The sequence below is a fragment of the Pristis pectinata genome, chromosome 8, assembly GCF_009764475.1.
Source record: "Pristis pectinata isolate sPriPec2 chromosome 8, sPriPec2.1.pri, whole genome shotgun sequence".
Taxonomy (NCBI): Eukaryota; Metazoa; Chordata; class Chondrichthyes; order Rhinopristiformes; family Pristidae; genus Pristis; species Pristis pectinata.
In genome coordinates, this window is record NC_067412.1 from 57329528 (window position 1) to 57350243 (window position 20716).

Genomic DNA, 20716 nt, shown 5'->3' on the forward strand with positions numbered 1-20716 from the left:
GGCAAAAGTTATCACAGTCTACCTGATGACGTGTGGTGAGTTCACACCTGGAGTACAATTTGCAGGTTTAATCTCTACGTTTAAGGGAGGAAGTGCATATTGTTGGTGACAGTGCAGAGAAGGTTCACAAGATTAATTGTTGGAATAAAGGCATGAATATATGAAGAAAAGTTAGAAGATTGAACCTATAGTCATTGGTATACTGAAGAATGAGGAACGGTTTTGTTGAAGCATGCAAGGTTCTGAGGGGAATGACAGGATGGATGCTGAGAGGATGTTTACTTTATTGGGAGTATCTAGCACAAGGGGGAATAAGGGGAGTACTAAAATCCAAAAAGATAGGACTTAAGTTGATAAAATAGAATTGGTTGGGTTTCTGGGATACAGAGATATGTCTATGAAATAATAACTGCTTCCCATTTGTAATATGCATATTTTTTGTATGGAAAGGCCAGTCCTCCTTGATCTTTCCTCCGAAGATTAACCCCCATCCCAGGAAATAGGCCAACCTCCTCATATTAGGAAGGGAGAGGTATATCGTGGCATATCTATTGAAGTTGAGATATGGCTATGATAACAAAGAGCGCGAGGGGCACATATTCCAGTTCTGTGGAGTACTGCTGCAGAGTATGAAATTTGCAGTTTTGGTGAGGGCAAGAAAAGTTTTGTACTTGGTATTTAACTTTAACTTTGTAGTTTTATAATGTAGTCAGTGATTGTAAGCTATCTGCTAATGGCATTATCACATTAGAACTAGTTACCTGGTAATTACCCTGTACTACCTCAATGCACTGTGTAACGAATTGATCTGTACGAACGGTATGCAAGACAAGTTTTTCACTGTACCACTGTTTTCCGCTGTACAAGTGACAATAATAAACCAATTATTGATACCAGGAGAAATTCAGGTCTTTGGAATTTTTCTAGTATATATACATGAAAATAAGAGGCTTTTGATAACAATCAGTAGGATAGAATTTAGTTCCAATGGAGGAGAACTCCTATAGGATGCAAAATTTGGTATTTCAAGGTGTGAAGAAATTAAGTGAAAGGAAAGAGTACTCTGTTGTTTCTAAAGCAAAAATCAGTGGAATTAATAAGTGGTGGTAACTTAAGACTTTTGGAAACGATAGAAAAGTTTGAGTATGACATAATATGAAGGGAGGAAATAATTGACTGATGAATGTTGTAGTCCTTCATTTCCTCTATTTCAAAGTGGTTTCCTCTAAGTTATAACCCTGAGCAACAAGTGTAATTAAAATTGGTACTTCAAAACTAGATCATTAATTATAAATAGGTAGCTGTAAACCATAATTACCATTTAGATTAAAACACATGGGAGGACAGATGATGTGTTGTGGCTGGAGCACATGGGAGCTGCTGGAGATTACTGGGATCCATGACAATTGGGGAACTTTATTTCAGAGTTGATGAGCTAGACCTTGAGATTTCGTCATTGCCTCAGGGAATGACAAAGTTACCAAAGCATTTTATTCAAAGAAGCAGTCATACCTTTTGGGATCTGTAGATTTGGTAAGTAAAGAGGGTCATAAGGATGCAATTAGGAATGAAGGAGGTATGGGAATCCGGAAGCTAGCAGTAGAGGCAAGTTGACCCTTGCACTTGTCAAACAAGTCTGTGATTTTTGAAGGCTTTGTAGGTGGTGACAGGGACTGCAGGGAAGATGAGCAATGGTGCATGGCGCTGTTCAAGTTGAGGAGTGAAAAATAATGTGGTTGCGATGGGAGACTGTAATTTGATGTATATGAGCTGTTTTCTAAAACAGTGAGTTTTGAGTCCTAAAGGTTGTTGTTTGCCCAATTCCTGGATTAAAGATATCTTCGCAGTGCTGGAGAGGGACTTGGAGCGGGAGGAAGTAGAGTCAGTTGCTGTGGTGCACAAGTATCAATAAAATAGGGCTAAGAAAAATGTCCTGCTGAGGGAATATGAGCAGCAGGGTCAATTAAAAAGATGCAGAGGTGAATCATTCTGGATTACTATGTATCATATGCAGATACTAATTAATGAAGGGTTCATGTGAGAGGGAATTTAGGAAGTTAACAAGAAAGGACAATGCAGCATAGTAAATTGGATAATGATTACCATAGAGTGGAAGAAATAACATACAAGCATGAGAATACCTCCAATTAGAGCTAGAGTTGGAAAAAATGGCAAAATTTGAGGAATCTTGTTTGAAGTTACACATGTTTAAAAAGATAAGTGAATTGATGGCATAATTTGAAGTAAATGAGTATGATCTTATTGTTGTTACAGAGACAGAAATGTCAGGTGACTAAGGCTAGGAATTGAATAGTCCTGGGGCACTTAACTTTAAGAGACAGACAGCTTGGAAAAGGAGGAGAATAAATAAAGAATAGGATAAAGTCAGTAGAGAGAAAGGATCTTGACTTAACCGGAGCTAAGAAACAAGAGGGAGTTAGCATTTGTAGGAACTATCTGTGGGTCCCCAAGTATAAAACAAGAAATGAGATTCATATCAAAAGGATAATACAATAATCATGAACTTTAACATGCATAAAGATGGTGCAAAACGGATCACCAATAACCCAATAGGATAAGTGGTCTTACCATGACTAACCAGTTAATAAATAGTTTTAAAGCAAATAAAACTGCCTAATGTCACCAAAAAAAGCTGTTAGCTGAAGTGTTGGGAAATTTTTAAATTTCATGAGAGGGTGAAAACTTAGATAAAGAACAGGAAAGTAGAATACACTTAATGCACAGGTTGTTGTCTTCCCAGATTCTGCAGATTGGAAGACAAATGTAACTGTACTAATGGGAAAGAAAAGAGAGAAAACAGAAGTACAAACTGATAAGGTGGTCATTGGTAGTGGGGAAAAGACTAGAATCTCCTATTAAGAAAGTATTAATAGGGTACTTATTGGATAGAGTTAATATGGATTTGTGAAAGGAAAATCATGCTTGACAAATCGATTAGTTCTTCTGAGGCTGCAGCTAGTAGAATAGGTTAGAGGGGTTCAGTGAATGTGATGTGCATGGAGTTTAAGAAGGCCTTTGATTAGGTACCACACAGAAGTCTGTTGGACAAAATTAGAACACAAGGGATTAGAGGTATTGTACCTGTGGATTGAGAATTGTTTAGCTGGAGGAAATCAATAGAAATAAAACATTTTTAGGTTGGGTTGCTTTGACGAATGGGATGCCATGGGGATTAGTGCTGACACCCTAGCTGTTCACAAACTCCAGCAATGATTTGGATGAGGGTGTTAAATGTAACATATCCAAGTTCACAGATGAAACAAAGTGAGTTGTGAGGATGCGGAGTGGCTTCATGGGATGCAAGTAGGCAAACTGAATGGGTGTGTACGTGACAAATGGAGTCTGAAGTGTGCAAGTGTGAGATTGATAGAAAAAAATAAAAGAAAAGTAGAGTACTTCTTTAAATTGTGAGAGATTAAAAATTGGAGAGACGTGCAGGCCAGTAGATTAATTGACCACTGCAAATTGCCCCCACTGTGTAAATGAATGGTAGAATCTGGGGAGTTGGTAGAATGTAGAGAGAATGGGATTAATGTAGGATTAGTGGAAATAGGTTGATGAGGAATCGATGGGCCAAAAGGTTTGTTTCCATGGTGTATCTCTAACTCTGACTTCAATGTTCTTGTACTACATGAATCACTGAAAGTTAATGCTTGTACAGCAAGTGATTAGGAGGGGAAAGGGAATGTTGGCCTTCTTGCGAGAGGCCCTACATAATTTTAGTAAAACCTCTTTATTCAGTGCAAGAGTTACTGCAATTATGTAGAGCTCTTGAATATTGAGTAAAAGTTTGGTTGACTTGCCTAAGAAAGAACATATCTGCAATAGAGAGTGTGCAATGAAGGTTCATCAGATTGACCTTTGAGATGGGAAGAATAGTCCAATAAGGGGAAAGAGCCTATGAGCTTAGAAGAATGGGAGGTGATCTCACTGAAACATACAAAATTCTTCTAGGGGTCAACTGGGTAGATACTGGGATGATGTTTTCCTGGCTGTGGTGTCTAGGAGCAAAAGGTACCAGATTTGAAAGAAAGCATCACTTATTCAGGACTAAGATGGGAGGGTCACGTGGAGGTAGCGTATCTTTGAAATTCTGTACCCAAGAAGGCTTTGGAGGCTCATTCATATTCAGTTTTTGGATATTAAGGGACTCTGGGATTAGTGCAGGAAAGTAGCACAGAAGTAGAAGATCAACCACGATCTTATTGGATAGCAGAGGAGGAGATGGAAAGGTTGAATCACTTCCTTCTGATTCTGTTTTTCAGGTATAATATAAACAGTAAGATCTAAAAGTATATAGAAAGGAACAGAGCAAGTAAAGTTAGAGAATGAGGCTAGAAAATATTAGAAATTCAAATATTTTATTGGTCTTTGTGGCATCCCTATACTAGAAAACTTGGGCAAAAAGGAATGAGAATTAAAATAATCATTATTGAGAGAGGAGAAAGTGCTGGGTAAAACTTGATGTCCCTTAAGTCTGATGGCTTGTGCCCTCTGTTGTTAAAAGAAGTGGCTGCAGAGGTGGTGGATCTTCCAAAATTCCAGCAGACTGGAAAACTGCTAATGAGAACTATTTGGGGAAAGATGATGGCAGAAAGCAGGAAACCATGGACTTGTTAGCGTAATATCTGTGTTTTTGTTTTGGTGAGGGGGTTGGGTGGGTGTGGCGTGGATCTGGGCCAGTACTTATTGACAGTCCCAATTGTCCTTAAGTCAAGTGGCTTGCCATTTCAGTTAACCATGTTGGTGGGTCTGGAGTCGCATATAGGCCAACTTGAATAAGGATGTCAGATTTCCTACCCTGAAGGACAGTAGTAAATTGAGTTAGAGGGCACTTGACAAAATAGATGCTGCTCTCTTGATTGCCCTCTTGCTCATTCCCAGATGTAATTATCTGCCATTGATAGCTGCAAAGTCCCTAAATTCCAGAATTCCCTTCCAAAACCCTTGTCTGCCTTTCTGTTTTCTTCTAAGATGTTTATTAAAACCAGTCTTTAATTGAATGTATGGTCAGCTACCCTTGTGTCTTTTTAGTTGGGTCATTGTCAGTGTTTGTTTGATCATCCTCCCGTGAAGCACCTTGGACTATTTTGCTAAGTTAAAAGCATTATTATAAGAAAAATAAAAACAGAAAATTCTGGAAATAGTCAACAAGTTAGGCAACATCCATAGGGAGAGAAATGGTGTTAATGTTTCGGATCCATAGTCTTTACCAGCATCTGTAGCACTTCGCATTTAGATTTCTCTTTTGTTGTTGGATCATTGTTTGGATTCTTAGGTGTTTAATATGTTGTGTATGTTTTAGGTTCTGATAGTTACCGAAGAACCAGATTTGCCTTATATGCGGCCACCACTTTCGAAAGAGCTCTGGTTTTCAGATGACTCCAGTGTTACAGAAACGCTGAAATTTAAGCAGTGGAATGGAAAAGAAAGGAGGTATGCTTATAATATTGCTGAAGTCTAAGAATTGCTCAACACATGTTCCTTTTCTGTTCACTGGTAACACTTGGAGGTTGACATAAGATGTGTAACTTGATTCTTTCATTTTCTTCTCCTTTCTCAGACAAGATCTTTGGTAAGGAAGAGGGAACAAATAGCCTATTGTTCTTGTATAGGTGATAATTATTAAATAATGGGAAGTACATGTGAAGTAGAAGCAGAACACTTTGCAAGAAAGATGCTTGATATCAATCATGGCTTGACTATTAGCAACACTTTCTCTGAGTCAAGATCATGGGCATAAGTTACACTGTAATTATTTGAATGATTCGTTGAAATCATCAATAGGTTTGCATTATCTCCTGAATTTCACCTTTATGCGTAAAGTTACGAAAATGATCGAAACTGAAAAGTTTTTAAAAGCTTAACAGCAAACAGTTAAAATATTGAAATCTGCTTGGGTGAGGAAGCAAAAAAAATTTCATAGTTGTTTCAGTGACTTCAACATCATTGAACTGGAATCTAATGTTGAAATTTCTTTGAGAGGAAATGATGTACAGATAGTCTAGAACGATTCTTAAAAGGTTTCAGTAAATTTGTTCCTTTCCTTCTTGTTTTAAATAGTATTTACTTCCAGCCGCCTTCTTTCTATGTCAGTCCTCAAGACTTGCCTTTTGTGGAGAATGGAGGAGTGGCAGTGTTGACTAGAAAAAAAGTAAGTCTAAAAATTTAGATTTAGTAATTTGTATAAAGTTAATACTAGATTTGACAGCAATATTAGAAATAGTAGAGTGCACAATAGAGCTTAGTACACAATTGAAATACATTTTTTTGTTTTAATAAGCTTGTATTTCTCGAGTATTAGCATATAATGGCATATTGTGGATTTGAGCTTGTATTACTATTTAGGTGGTTTGTTGTCAGAAAGTGTGACTTAATTACAAGATTTGGCTTTGTTTCTTTTTGTAGGTTGTACATATGGATGTAAGAGGGAACAAAGTAAGATTAGACAATGATGTGGAAATAACATATGATAAATGTTTAATAGCAACAGGTAAACATCTGATTTTTTTTTTAAAATATTTACAGTCCTGAGTATAGTTATGATCTGTTCTGAGCTTCATTTTAGTAACATGCATATTTTATATTCACAGTTAAGCATTTGTGCTGTTAATAGTTGGTGTTGTGTGCAAAGGAGAATATTTATTCATATCTAATAAAAAGATGAGTTCAGAAGAAGGCTGATGAGATTGTTCTGCTGGAAGATGGAGTGGTCCTAATGTTCTAAATGGGTCTTCTGTGTTGTAATAAATATCACAGAATCATATGGACCTCTTCGACCCGCCTCATTCAGGCCGACTGTGATGCCAGTCTACGCTAATCCCATTTGCCTGCATTAGGCTATGTCCAATTGTATCTGCTGCTACCACCATCTTCGGCAGCTTGTTCCAGATAACAATCACCCTCGTGTGAAAAGCTTACCCCTCAGATGTCTAAATTTCCCCCCCTCACCTTCAACCTGTGCCCTCTAGTTCTTGACTCCTTAGCTAATTCTCTGACTATCTAAAGCCTCTGGCTATCTATCCTATCTATGCTTCTCATAATTTTATAATCCTTAAATTCTAGTAGGTCACAATTTATAAGGTCACACATCAGCCTTCTACCTTCCAGTAAGAAGTAAACCCAGCCTATCCAATCTCCTCTTACAACTATAGCCCTCCATTCCAGATAATGTCCTGGTGAATCTCTTCTGCAATCTCTGTATTGCTACCACATCCCTCCTGTAGCATGGTGACCAGAAGTGTACACAATGCTCCATGTGCAGTCTAACCAATGTTTTGTACAACTACAACATGATGTTCCAACTCTTACACTTAATGCCATGGCCTATGAAGGCAATCATACCAAATGCTTCCTTCACAACCCTCACTGGAACATAGTGGGCTGAGTGGTGACATTAAAGAGCTCTATAAATAGGATACATAATCTTTTGCCCAGGTAAGGTGTGTCTAGAACTAGAAGACATGGGTTAAAGGTGAGAGGGAAGAAATTTGAAGGGTAAGTTTTGCACACAAGAAGTGGTGGTTATTTGGTACAAACTGCCAGAAGAGGGGGTAGAGGCAGATAGAATTACAACATTTAAAAGGCATTTGTGGACCAGAGATTCCATGTTCAGTAGGGAAGTTGCAGCTTTTTCAAAGAAGCTTTGAGAACTTTGCTAATCATTTCCTCTGTCCGTGGTAACCTCTGGCCAGAGAGGAGCTCAAGAGTGTTTTGGGAGTCTAGTGTTGAAAATGTGCACAAGGTAGCCTGCCCATGGGAGCTGACTAAGTGTACGTGGGGCTCGGTGCTAGGGATGTTGACCTTGGGGGGGGGGAACACTGATGATGGAGTTGGAGGACTTGGCGCTGATAGCATTGGTGTTATCCCTCCTATGCTTTGATGAGACTCCTTGGGTAGTCCATGTCTCAGAAGTTTACCCTGGAGCGAAGGAGGCTGAGGGGTGACCTTATGGAGGTTTATAAAATCATGAGGGGCATAGAAAGGGTGGATGATCAGTCTTTTCCCCAGGGTTGGGGAGTCTAAAACTGTAGATTTAAGGTGAGAGGGGTAAGATTTAAAGGAGATCTGAGGGACAAGTTTTTCATACAGAGGGTGGTGTGTATATGGAATGAGTTGTCACAGGAAATAGTGAAGATGGGTACAATTACAACATTTAGGAGGTATTTGGACAGGCATTTAGGTAGAACAGGCGTAGAGTAATACAAGCTTAATGCAGGTAAATGGGATTAGAATAGTTCGTCGTCATGGTTGGTATATACCAGGTGCGCCAAAAGGTCCCCTTTCTGTACTGTATGATTCTGATTCTTTGGTTTTACCCTCTCCACCTATGTTCCCACTTTCAATGAGCTATGGACTTGCACCCAAGGTCCCTTTACATCAGCTATCCTAAGGTCTTTGCCTTTACTCCATCTGTCCTACCAGAATTTGACTTCCTAAACTGTATTACCTCTCACTTGTCTGGATTAAATTCCACTTTCCACTGCTCCGCCTAATTGTCCAGCTGATCCATGTCTTGCTGTATCCTTTGACAACTTCACTATCTATGACCCCATCAATTTTTGTGTCATGTGCAAATTTACTAATCAGATCACCTACATATTCATCCAAGTTATAATATATGACAAATAACAAAGGTCCTTGTACCGATCCCTACGGAACAGCACGTTATGGATTTCCAGTCAGAAAAGCACCCATTCACTATTACAACAAACAACAATCTGCTAGAGGAACGTAGTGGGCTGAGCAGCATCTGTGTGGGGAAAGGAATTGTTGACATTTAGAGCTGAAGCCCTGCATTGGATCTAAGAATGGAGAGGGAAGATAGCCATTATAAAAGGGAGAAGGGGATTGGTGAGATGGGTTAATGGGTGACTGGTGGGCCAAAGAGGGGTGGAGCTGGGAGATAGAGGTAGGTGGATAGATACATGGAGGCAGACAAAAAAGAAAGGGCAGATAGGAGGGAGGGGAGGGTGAAGGTGGAGACAGCAAGGAGGATAATGAGTAGAAACGCAAAGGCTTCCAGTGCTGGAATCGGATGTGTAAGAAAGGCAATAGTCGGCACCACTAGGAGAGATGAAGGACAGATGAAACCAGAACTAGATGGGGGAAGGAGGGAGCTGTTGTGTGAAATGTGTGGGTAAAAGATAGATGGAACCAGGAGGGGTATGAAAATGGGAGGACTGGAGGAGGATCAGAAGGAGAGGGGGTGGGGGGCGGTTGCGCGGGAGGAGAAAGAAACATACCAGAGGGGGATCTTGTCAAAAGCCTTACTGAAGTCCACGTAATCCATGTCTACCACTCTGCCTTTATCTCCTCAAAAAAAACTCTATCTGATTTATGAGAAGTGATCTCCCCTGCACAAAACCTTGCCTACTCCTCGACCAGTCCCTGCCTCTCCAAGTGAACATAAGTCCTGTCCTTCAGAATCTTCTCCAACACCTGCCCTTCCACTGATTAAGGCTCACTGGCCTGTAGTTTGCAGGCTTGTCGATACCACCCTTTTTGAAGAAGGGGACAGTGTCAGCTTTCCTTACCTGTGGCTAATGAAGATGTAAAAATCTGTCAGGGGCCCAACAATCTCCTCTCTTGCTTCCCTTAGCATTCTGGGGTAGATCTACTCTTTCCTTAACAATCTTCTAATATAAAAGGTTTTAGATTCTCCTTAATCCTACTTGCCATGGTCATTTCATAGCCTTTTTGTCCTCCTAATTTCTTTCTAAAGTTCTCTTTTGTATCCCCTATAAACATCAGAGTCCTCGTTGGATACCAGTTTCCTATACCTGACATACTGTATGCTTCCTTCTTTTCCCTGCTCAAGCCTTCAGTATCCTTTGTTAACCGAGGTGCTCTCAGCTTACCATCTTTTCCTGTTACACTTTCTCTTACTATCTAGCTTTTAAATGCCTCTCACTGATTGGATGTGGTTTTCCCCTTTATCAGCTGCTCCCAATCTACTTTTGCAAGGTCCTATTGCATACTTTTGAAATTTGCCTTGCATGAAACTAAATGCTATTAAGTCTGCTGGTCCTCTTGCACTTCCCCTCATCTCTGCCTGCTCTTTCCACTGGACTTGCCCATTTTGTTTTCTACATATGATAAGCCTCCCCATGTACTGCGCTGTCATTCTGGGTCCCACCCCCTGTTTCATTGGTTAAAACCCAAGTCACACTTGCAAACCTCCCTGTAAGGATATTGGTTCCCCCTCTAGTTCAGGTGCAACCTGTCTTCCTCGTACAGCTTGCCACTGCCATAGAGGAGATCCTAATGATACAAAAAGCTGAAGCCCTCCCCCCTCCTATTTCTATACTCAGTAGCACATGACACAGGAAGTGATCCTGAGATTACAACCCTAGAAGTCCTGGTTTTTAATTTTCTACCAACTGCCTAACTTCCTTTTGCAGGACCACATCTCTCTCACCAATGTCATTAGTACCAATGTGGATTATGACCTCTGGCTGATCATCCTCCTCTTTCAGAATGTTCTGAGACATCCTTGATCCTGGCACCTGGGAGGCAACATGTCTTTCTGGAGTCTTGCTCGCTGCCACAGAAATGCCTCTCTGTCCCCATGTCCTTTATCACTACTGCTCATAGACTTTCTCCTTCCCTGGTGTACAGCGGAGGGAGTCATGGTGCCACCAATCTGGCTGCTACTGCTTTCCCTTTAAAGGCTATCTCCCCCCAGCAGTTTCCAAAGTGGTATATCTGTTAGGGAGGGGAATAGCCACAAGGGTCTCCTCCACTACCTGCCTGCCCCTCCTAGCAGTCACCAATCTATCTGGCTGAACCTGTGGTGTGACCACCTCCCTGAAGCTCCTATCTGACATTTTTGCCCCCTGTATGCTCTTCAGCAAGCCTAACTGCAGCTCCAACTGAACTACGCACTCTGAAAGGAGCTGCATACATGAGACTGCAGATGCTAGAATCTGGAGCAATGCACAAAGCGTTGGAAGAACTCAGTGAACCAGGTAGCATTTATGTAGGGAATCCATTTCCCTCTATAGATGCTGCCTGACTTGCTGAGTTCATCAGCGCTTTGTGTGTTGCTGAAAGGAGCTGCATCTGGACATACTTTCTGCAAACACGTTCATCAGAGACACTTGGCTTCCCCCTAATCTCCCATATCTCATAGGAGGCAAATACTCTACTGATTGCCATTGCTAATACTTCTACTACTGATGTACATTTTCTTTTCTTTTTACAATATTTTTATTAATTCCACCTAGAGAATATAGAGTACATGAATCAGAAAAAAAAGAATAGTACTGAATACATTGTATTGAATCACACTTAAATTCACAATACCCCATAATGGTAATCGAAAATTATAATTAATTAATAGTGATTAAATTGCAATAATTTTATTATAAAAAAAGAATCTAACCCACTACCAAGATCAAAGCTGTCTGGTAAAGAAAGACAAAGAAGAAACCCTTATCACATAATGATACTAGCCAACATCTGTACTTTAACCACAAAATCAAAATAGTTTGAAAAAGGTTGCCACAATGTTTGAAAGTCTAGGTTAGAATCAGAAATTGAATGTGAATCTTCTCTAGATTTAGGTATGACATAACATCATGTAACCATTGAACATGAGTAGGTGGAGTAACTTCCTTCCATTTAAGCAACACAGTCCTCCTGGCTATAAAGGCCAATATATGTAGATCAGAAGTCTCCAAAGTTATGCCTTTTTCTCCAACAATCCTGAATAATGCAGTTAAAGGATTTGGCTTAAAATTTATTTTAAAAAGTATGGAAAAAGTTTGAAATACCTCTATCCAGTATTTTTCCAGTCTCTGACATGACCAAAACATATTAATTAAAGGAGCCTCTCCATTATTGCATTTATCACAATAGAGAACTATATCCGGATAAAAACAAGATAACTTGTCTTTGGACAAGTGAGCTCCATGGACCACTTTAAATCGAAGGAGGGAGTGACGAGCGCATAATGATGAAGTATTGACCAATTTAAAAATTTCATTCCAAGTTTCCTCAGAAATTGAAATCTGCAAATCTTGTTCCTAGGCATTTTAAATTTTGTCTAAAGGAACCTCACTCATTCCTAATAACATGCCATAAATATTAGATATTGAGCCATTATGAAAAGGTTTCAAAATAAAAATTACATCTAAGTTCTTATCAGGACTCATAGGGAATGTATGCAATTGAGATCGGAGAAAGTCTCTAATTTGTAAATATCGAAAAAAATGGGTTTTTGGTAAGCTATATTTAGTTGACAATTGTTCAAACAAAGAGAGATTTCCTCCAACAAGCAGATCATGAAAGCAAGTAATGTCCAATCTATCCTACTCTTTAAAAACTACATCAGTTATAGAAGGTTTTAAAAAAAACAATTAGAAAAAATGGGACTAGAAAGAGAAAATCTCGATAAACCAAAATGTTTTCTGAATTGTAGCCAAATCCTCAAAGTATGTTTAACTACCAGATTATCAGTTAGTTTATTCAATGATAGAGGAAGTGAGGAACCAAGCAGAGAAATAATAGAAAATTTTTTAACAGAGTTAGCTTCTAAAGAAACCCAGACTGGACAAGCCTCATGATTAATGTAATATAACCAGAACGTAAGATTTCATATATTGACTGCCCAGTAATAAAACCTAAAATTGGGTAAGGCTAAACCTCCATTCTTTTTAACTTTTTGAAAGTGAATTTTATTTAATCTAGGATGTTTGTTTTTCCATATATAAGAAGATATAGTTGAATCAAGAGAATCAAAAAAGGACTTGGAATAAAAACGGGTAGGGCCTGAAATAGGTATATAAATTTAGGTAGAATATTCATTTTAATAGAGTTAGTTTGACCAATCAACGATATGGAGAGGGGTGACCAATTTGATAAAACCCTTTTCACATAGTTCAGTAAAGTAAGAAAATTTTCTTTAAATAGGTGTTTATAATTTATAGTAGTTGTTACACCCAAGTAAGTAAAATGATTTCTTACAGTTTTAAAAGGAAGGTTAGTATTGAATGATATCAGATTATTCAAAGGGAAATGTTCACTCTTATGTAAATTCAGTTTATATCCTGAAAACTGGATAAAACAGGAGAGTAGAGAAAGCATAGGAGGTAACGAGGTCTCAACATAAGAAATAAAAAGCAATAAATCGTCAGCATAAAGCAAAACTTTGTGGGTAATACCTCTTCTAAAGATACCAGCGATATCTCTAGTTTCTCAAAAAGCAATAGCTAAGGGTTCTAAAGCCAGATCAAAGAGCAAAGGGCTCAGAGGGCGTTGAAGTTTAAAAGGTTTAGAGTTTTGAATGTTAGTAAGAACATGTGCAGAGCGAGATAAATAAAGTAATTTAATCCATTGAATAAAATCGGGCCCAAGGTTAAATTTCTCTGAAGTTTTAAATAAGTAACTCCATTCAGCCCGATCAAAGGCCTTCTCAGCATCTAGAGAGATCATACATTCCGATACTTCTTTAGAAGGAGAATAGATAATATTCAGTAAGCGACGAATATTGAAATGGGAATAGCGATTTTTAATAAAACCAGTCTGATCAGATATAATTGATGGTAAAATATTTTCCAGTCTATGAGCCAAAACTTTATATAAAATTTTAAAATCAACGTTAAGTGAAGAAATCGGTCTATACGAAGAGCATTCCGTTGGGTTCTTATTTTTCTTAAGAATAAGTGAAATGGAAGCTTCATAAAAAGATCGTGGCAGCCTACCCAATTTAAGAGTCTGAAAAAACAACATAAATAAGGTATAAGCAATGAGGAAAAGGCCTCATAAAATTCTCCAGGAAATCCATCAGGACCCAGAGTCTTCCCAGAGTGCAATGAACATACAACTTCGGTGATCTCCTCATAAGAAATAGGTTGGTCCAGCTGCTTTTGGTTATCAGCAGAGAGTGTAGGAATGTTTAATTGGTATAACATTATTCATTACGGTATCTTCTTTGGGAATTTCAGAACTATAATGTTTAAAATAAAATCCTCTAAAGGTATAATTTATTTCCCAATGATCAGTTGTCCTATCACCATTAGCTTTGCAAATTTCTTTGATCTGCCGTCCAGCAATAGAGGTTTTTAATTGATTCGCCAGTAATTTCTCTGTTTTGTCTCCATGAATACAAAACTGACTTTCATCTTTTAAAAGTTGACTTCCAATTGAATATGTTTCAAGGAGGTCGTATTGAGTTTTAATTTCAACACCTCTTTGTATAAAGCTGGACCTGGTTCCAAGGCATATTTTTGGTCTTATAGTTTCAACTGATTAGCTACATCAATTCTTTCTCTTTTAACTTTTTTTCTTGACACTTGCCGTATAAGAGATAATTTGTCCTCTAATAAAGGCCTTAAGAGCATCCCATATAATAAGACTGGAAGTCTCTTCCGGTATATTCTCTCAAAAAAAGATTTTTTTTCCTCCAAAAAATATAGTTCTTTATCAGATAACAAAGTTAGATTAAAACGGCAAAATCTGTTTGAGGGAGTCCAGGGAGGTTTAAAGATAGAAACACAAGAGCATGATCTGAAAGAGCAATCTCTTTATATTCACAGGATCGAACTGATGGAATCATTTGGCTATCAATAAAAAAAATAATCAATCCTGGAATACGTATGGCGAACATGAGAAAAAAACGAATACTCCCTATCTTCTGGATGTAAAAAAACGCCAAACATCAGTAATGCCAGATTTCTTTAAAAATGATTGAATAAATAAAGCTGATTTATTGAGAGCAGCTGGTTTAGAAGATGACCTATCTAATCTTGAATCTAGCCAACAATTAAAGTCTCCTCCTAAGACTAAAGAATAAAGATTCAAATCTGGCAAGAGTGCAAAAAATCGTTCAAAAAATCCTGGGTCGTCCATATTCGGGGCATAAATATTGGCAAATACCATTAATTTATTATCTAATTTTCCTGACACTATAACAAAACGTCCATTAGTATCAGATATTACCTTGTGTTGAACAAATGAAACTGTATTGTCTATAAAAATTGAAAGCCCCCCCCCCCCCTAGATTTAGCTCGGAAAGAGGAATGAAATTGCAACCCTCTCCACTGACTAAAAAAAAGTGTGAGTTACCACAATTACGTATATGAGTTTCTTGTAAAAAAAAATTGGGACCTTAAGTTTTTTTAATATAGGCAAAAATCTTATTTCATTTCACAGTGATTTAACCCTTTCACATTAAAACTAGATTAATAGTTTGATCAATTTTTTATATTATTTAAGTGCAATTAAAAAGGTTAACAAACAGACCATAATGGAATGTAAATTAAAACCAGACAACGAGCTTTCAGGTAAGGTAACCAAGCAACAGACTTGGCTAAGAACCCAAAACAGTTTCCAGAGAAGGAATCCACCCTCCCTCCCATCACCCAAAGACAGAAAGCCGACCAATAGACAGTCGGCAGCTAAAGCTACAGATAACGTCTCCCCCCAGGAAAGTCCTGCCCCCTATGTTTCAAGGTTAGGTAATTCCAACCCATTCAAAACAGCAAATTGGAAAAAAAACCACGGTTTCAAAGTAACAAAATGATAAGTATCCATACTAAGCCTTGTTAATAAAGTAAAAACCTCAAAAACTGTATAAAATAAAATATAAAACAAAATCAAAAATCAAAATACATGGACATTCAAGGTATTAGCTCTTTAAAACCTTATTCTAAACTAAAAGATTCAAAAAGAGCGTTAGCTACAAGGGGTTACCAAGAGTAAAAGCGATAAATGTTCTTGCAGAAAAGTTCGGAGCCATTAATCTTCAGATTCCAAAAATACTTGAGCCTCTGACGGAACGAAACCGCTTCTGCGAGCCATTTTTCAGAATAATTCTAAGCCTTGCAGGGTAATGAAAAGAAGGCTTGAAGCCTTTGTTAAAAAGTTCCAACATAATCTTTTTGAATTTAACTCATTCATTCATAACCTCGGATGAAAAATCTTCAACAATTCTGATCTTGTAATCTTGGTAATCAATCATTCCTCTTCGATGGGAATCACGAATTAGAAGCTCTTTAAGTTGAAAGTCATGTAGACAGATTATAACCGATCTGGGTCTATCTCCCAGAGCAGGTTTATGCACCAGCGATCTATGCACTCGATCGACCTTAGGCGGAGATGATAAAATATTAGGGAATAGTTGTGCCAAAGAGTTTGCAAAGAATTTCGTAGGCTTGTCACCTTCGATCGATTCTTTAAGACTCAGAATTCGTAGATTATTTCTTCTGGCTTCTGTTTTCTAAGTCGATAAGCTTCTGCATTAATTTTTCAGTAGACTTTAATTACTTTTTACAAAGCTTTTCTAAGTCATCAATTTTCGTATCCAAAAATAAAGGAGTCATTTCATTCACTTCAATTCGCTTATCGTGATCGTCTAAGGTTTTTTGAATAGAGTCCAGCTTGGAGTTAAGCTGTTGAAACTGCATGGAAGAATCCTCTGTGTGTTTTCGAAGCCATTGTAAAATAGATTCCAAAGATGCAGGAGGATCATCTTCTTTGTTAGTTTTAGTACCTTTGGCACTCCTTGAAGTCATAGTGAAGTAATATCACGTTTAGAAAAAAGATTTCAAAACGGGTTGGAAAAGGTAGGTAAAGTAGGAGCAATGGCAAATAGCTGTTACTCCATTAACGACCAGCAGGCTTCTCCTACATTTTTAAAAAAAAGGAACAACTTACTTTGCCGTACTGTTTGCCATTCAGCTTTGCTGAAGCCTCTGCACTTTGAACTCAGAAACATCCGCTCCAATATGGCTTCTCCTGCTATTCCAACCTCTATTTTTGTAGCTCTTGCTCAGCGCCAATCCTGCAGGTATTGTCGTTCCCACTAACTTTTGTAAGCATTACCTTGCTCCTTCTTGCTTTTTCTTGTGATCATATGTATGAAAGTATTCTGACCTTGGTAATTAATTAAGAAAAAATAAGTATTTTCAGAAACTTTTGATTGAATAGTCAAATTTTCAGTCAAGTGATTAGTGATTTATTTTTAAATGTACAATTTGGCGTCTTCCCCACCCCACCCCACCCGAATTGGACTTGTGGACTTGCCTCATTACAACCTCATAACAATACGGTGTGAGACCAGGAACTTGAGAGGATAAAAACCCACAACCAACCATTTCATTTCAACATTTAGTTTTATTATTTCCACTAGTATTTTGTTGGTGACTTCCTGAACTTTTGCAAGTTTATTTTATTTCTTTTTATCCACCCCTTTCTATTTTTTTTTGAATTTGGTTTTCTGCTTGCATCCTTAGGTGGAATTCCACGTAACCTTCCAGCACTTGAAAGAGCAGGAGAAGAGGTACAAAAGAGGACAACTCTATTTAGGAAGGTAAATATTCAGTATTTGTCAATTTTTACCTTGTACCAGGATCCCATTTTCAAAAATTACATTACTACTCTCCTATTACCATGCATTTAACCATTGAAACAGGCCCTTCAACCGACCATGTCCATGCCAACCATCAAGTACCCATCTCTACAAATCCTATTTACCCGCATTTGGTTTGTGGCCTCTTTGCATTGCAGATTGAAGTGCTCATTATGAAAGTACCTGCCTTCATCACCTCCGCTCAGAGTGTGCTCCAGATTCCAACCACCCTTTGGGTGACAAATCTCCCCTTTGGATCCCCTTTAAATCACTTACCCTCTACCTTAAACCTATGCCCTTTAGTTTTAGACATCTGCTACAGGGAATAGTTTCTGACTATCTGTGCCCCTTATAATTTTGTATACCTCTGTCAGGTCCCCCTTGAGCCTTCTCCACCCCAAGGAAAGCGAAATAACTAGTCTCTCCTCCTAAATGAAATGCAACATCCTGCTGAATCCCTGGTTCAAGCTGGCAAAAATATAATTGTATATAGGATACAGGAGCATTTCATTTTCATCTCAGTCCTTTTAAGTTTGATGATGGGGGAAATGGAAATAAAAGCTGGTTAGGGCCCCTCTTTACCTGAGTTAGGTAAGTCAACTTAAAGCACAACTGCTGGCTGATAATTGGTGATTGTTCCCTAAAAATGAATGTGCACGTTAGAGGACATGTAGATATATATGGGCAGGATAAAGTTGATACAATACAGTCTAGGTTCACGAATGGACAATTAGAGGATGTAGCAGAGTTAACTAGGAGGGCATGAAAGTAAAATAAATTGGCGTTGCAGTCTGCTGTTCAAACATACCTTCTGATCACAAAAGCTGCACAGCCCTGCATTGTCATTTGCTAATTAAAATTTATTGCATTAATTTGGGTTATAACTTGCCCTGTTGGAAATAGTTATAATGCATAGGTTACAGTAGTAAATTAACATAAAATCGGTAAAGAAAGACAACTCAAAAAACGAAAGGAGAAAAAGTAGAAACTGACATATCACAGCTGCAACAAGTAAAATGAACTGTTGAAAAATGCATACGTGTATGTATTTGTTCCCATTTTGGATATTAAAATGCATCAATATTCAATGCTTTTCTCCCTTAAAAAAAACTGCGTTTTCCTTTTAATTGTGCGCATGTCAAACCTTCCAGCCAGCAATATGTTTATATTACAATCTTTACATTGTGGTTGTATTTGAATTATTGTGGAAAAAAATCCTATGGCACAGTTTAACCTCTTGTTTAGTTATGCACTTTGCCTGAAGCTGTCCAAAAAAAGAATTTGTTTAATAATGGGATTACAATGGCCTTGTAGCCTTTGTACTACTGACAATATAAATCATGACTTCAACCCTTATTTATCCATAAGAATCTCATTCTTTTCTTTTAAACTAATGGATACTTATAGGCTCTTGCTTTCTTGCACCCTAAAAGGAAAAAACTGCTTCCTGGGTATTAATTCACAGTTGCTAGTCACACAACAGATGGTATTTAATCCCGATAAATGCGAGGTAATGCATTTTGGGAAGTCAAATAGCGGTAGGACATGTATGCTAAATGCACTAAGGAATGTTGATGAACAAACGGATCTTGGAGTTCAAGTCCATAATTCTCTGAAAGTAACAATACAGGTAGATAGGGTAGTGAAGGTGGTATATGGCAAGCTTTCCTCCATAAGCCAGGGTAGAGAATATACAAGTTGGGGCGTTATATTGCAACTTTATAAAACACTGGTTAGATCGCACTTGGAGTTATTATTTTGTGCATTTCTGGTCGCCACACCATAGAAGAGATTTGGTTACACTAGAGAGAGTGCAAAAGGGATTCACCAGGATGTTGCCTGGATTAGAGGACTTTAGTTATGGAGAGGGATTGGATGGACTGTTTGTTTTGCCCGGAGTGAGGGAAGCTGAGGGGTGACCTGATAGTTGTATGTAAAATTATGAGTGGCACAGAGAGGATAGATAGAATCTTTTCCCATGATAGGGGTATCAAATACAGGAGGGCATAGGTTTAAGATGAGAGGAAGGAATTTTGAAGGGGATTTGAGGGGATAGATTTTATTTTATACAGGGTGGTTGATATCTGGAACTTGCTGGAGATGGAGTCATATACAATTGCTTTATTTAAGAGACACTTAGACAGAAACTTAAATAGGCAAGGCAAAGAAGGATATAACCAAATGTGGGTAAATGGGATTACTGTAGATAGTTAAAAAGGCTAGGCATGGATGTGGTGTGCTAAAGAGCCCATTTCTGTGTTGTACTTCTGACTATGACACTAATACTATGCCTACTCAGCCATGTATGAGACAGACAAAGTTGGGTTCCCTTAAGGCGAATTGTTGCTGTGGATAATCTGTCCCTGCACACATTTCTGGCAGGCATTCCATAGCATTCAGGGAGCTAGACCTTACTGTCCTTTATTTCCTTTTCTTCCCTTGCTCACATTTCCACCAAACCTGCTTGGATTTTAATTGAAACAGTTCAATTAATATGACTACCACTTGCATATTAAATACTGACTGGTAGTTTGAAATGGGAGACATTCAAACCTGTACCTTTTTGGTACATATGGGCACACAACTCGTGGATTTAAACTGTTTAGCAATAAGTCAGGTTGATGATTAAACGTAGATCTTTGTGATGATAAATCTGCGCACCAACCACTGCTCTGAGTTTCAGTGCTATTGCTCGTGTACCATGCTGTACATGTGGCTCATTACGTAGAAGGAGTAATATTCTAAAAGCACGATGGAAAACAGATCCTTGATGTGTAACCAGAATGTAACCTGATTAGCACAGAGTGAACAATATTATTCTTTGTTTCATTTCCAGTAATCATAAATAATTGAGGAATAAAATGCAGGGTAGTTGAATCCTGGTTAAATAAATTGTTACCTTTTCAAATTCATAGTTTGTTCAGATTGCAAAAATGAAGAATTTCTCCAGTTTTCACAAATGATCATGATTATGTGTGGAAATAGTACTGAGCATACAGTCCTGCTGAATTCATTTATCCTGTGGTTATTTCTGAAATCTGATTATTTGACCTACATGGCTGCCATTAACCTGAGGCTAATGAGTTAATGCTATGTGGTACAGTAATTATCAGTTTCAGGAACTCTGGTTCAACCTTGACCTCATTGGTTGCTCTCTGTGGAGAGTTTATACATTCTCTCTGTGATGATATATGCTTCCCCTGGATGTTGCAGATTCTTCTCACAATCCACAAAAGTAATGATAGGTTAGGTTGTTATACGACTGTAAATTACCCCATAGCAAATGTAAATAACAAAAGGACCAAAGGGATGGGTGATGGGCGTGTAAGAGAGAGAGAGTTT

At 38.2% G+C, this 20716-nt stretch overlaps 1 protein-coding gene across 2 annotated transcripts in view; it reads left to right on the plus strand.

The window, feature by feature from the left end:
* aifm1 (apoptosis inducing factor mitochondrion associated 1) overlaps positions 1 to 20716 on the plus strand; it is a 53540-nt gene that overhangs the window by 18774 nt on the left and 14050 nt on the right. For both annotated transcript variants that reach the window (XM_052021547.1, XM_052021548.1), the window contains exons 6-9: positions 5327 to 5457; positions 6085 to 6175; positions 6430 to 6514; positions 17259 to 17335. In XM_052021547.1, the coding sequence (XP_051877507.1) occupies positions 5327 to 5457; positions 6085 to 6175; positions 6430 to 6514; positions 17259 to 17335 (384 nt within the window). The remainder of the gene's footprint in view (positions 1 to 5326; positions 5458 to 6084; positions 6176 to 6429; positions 6515 to 17258; positions 17336 to 20716) is intronic.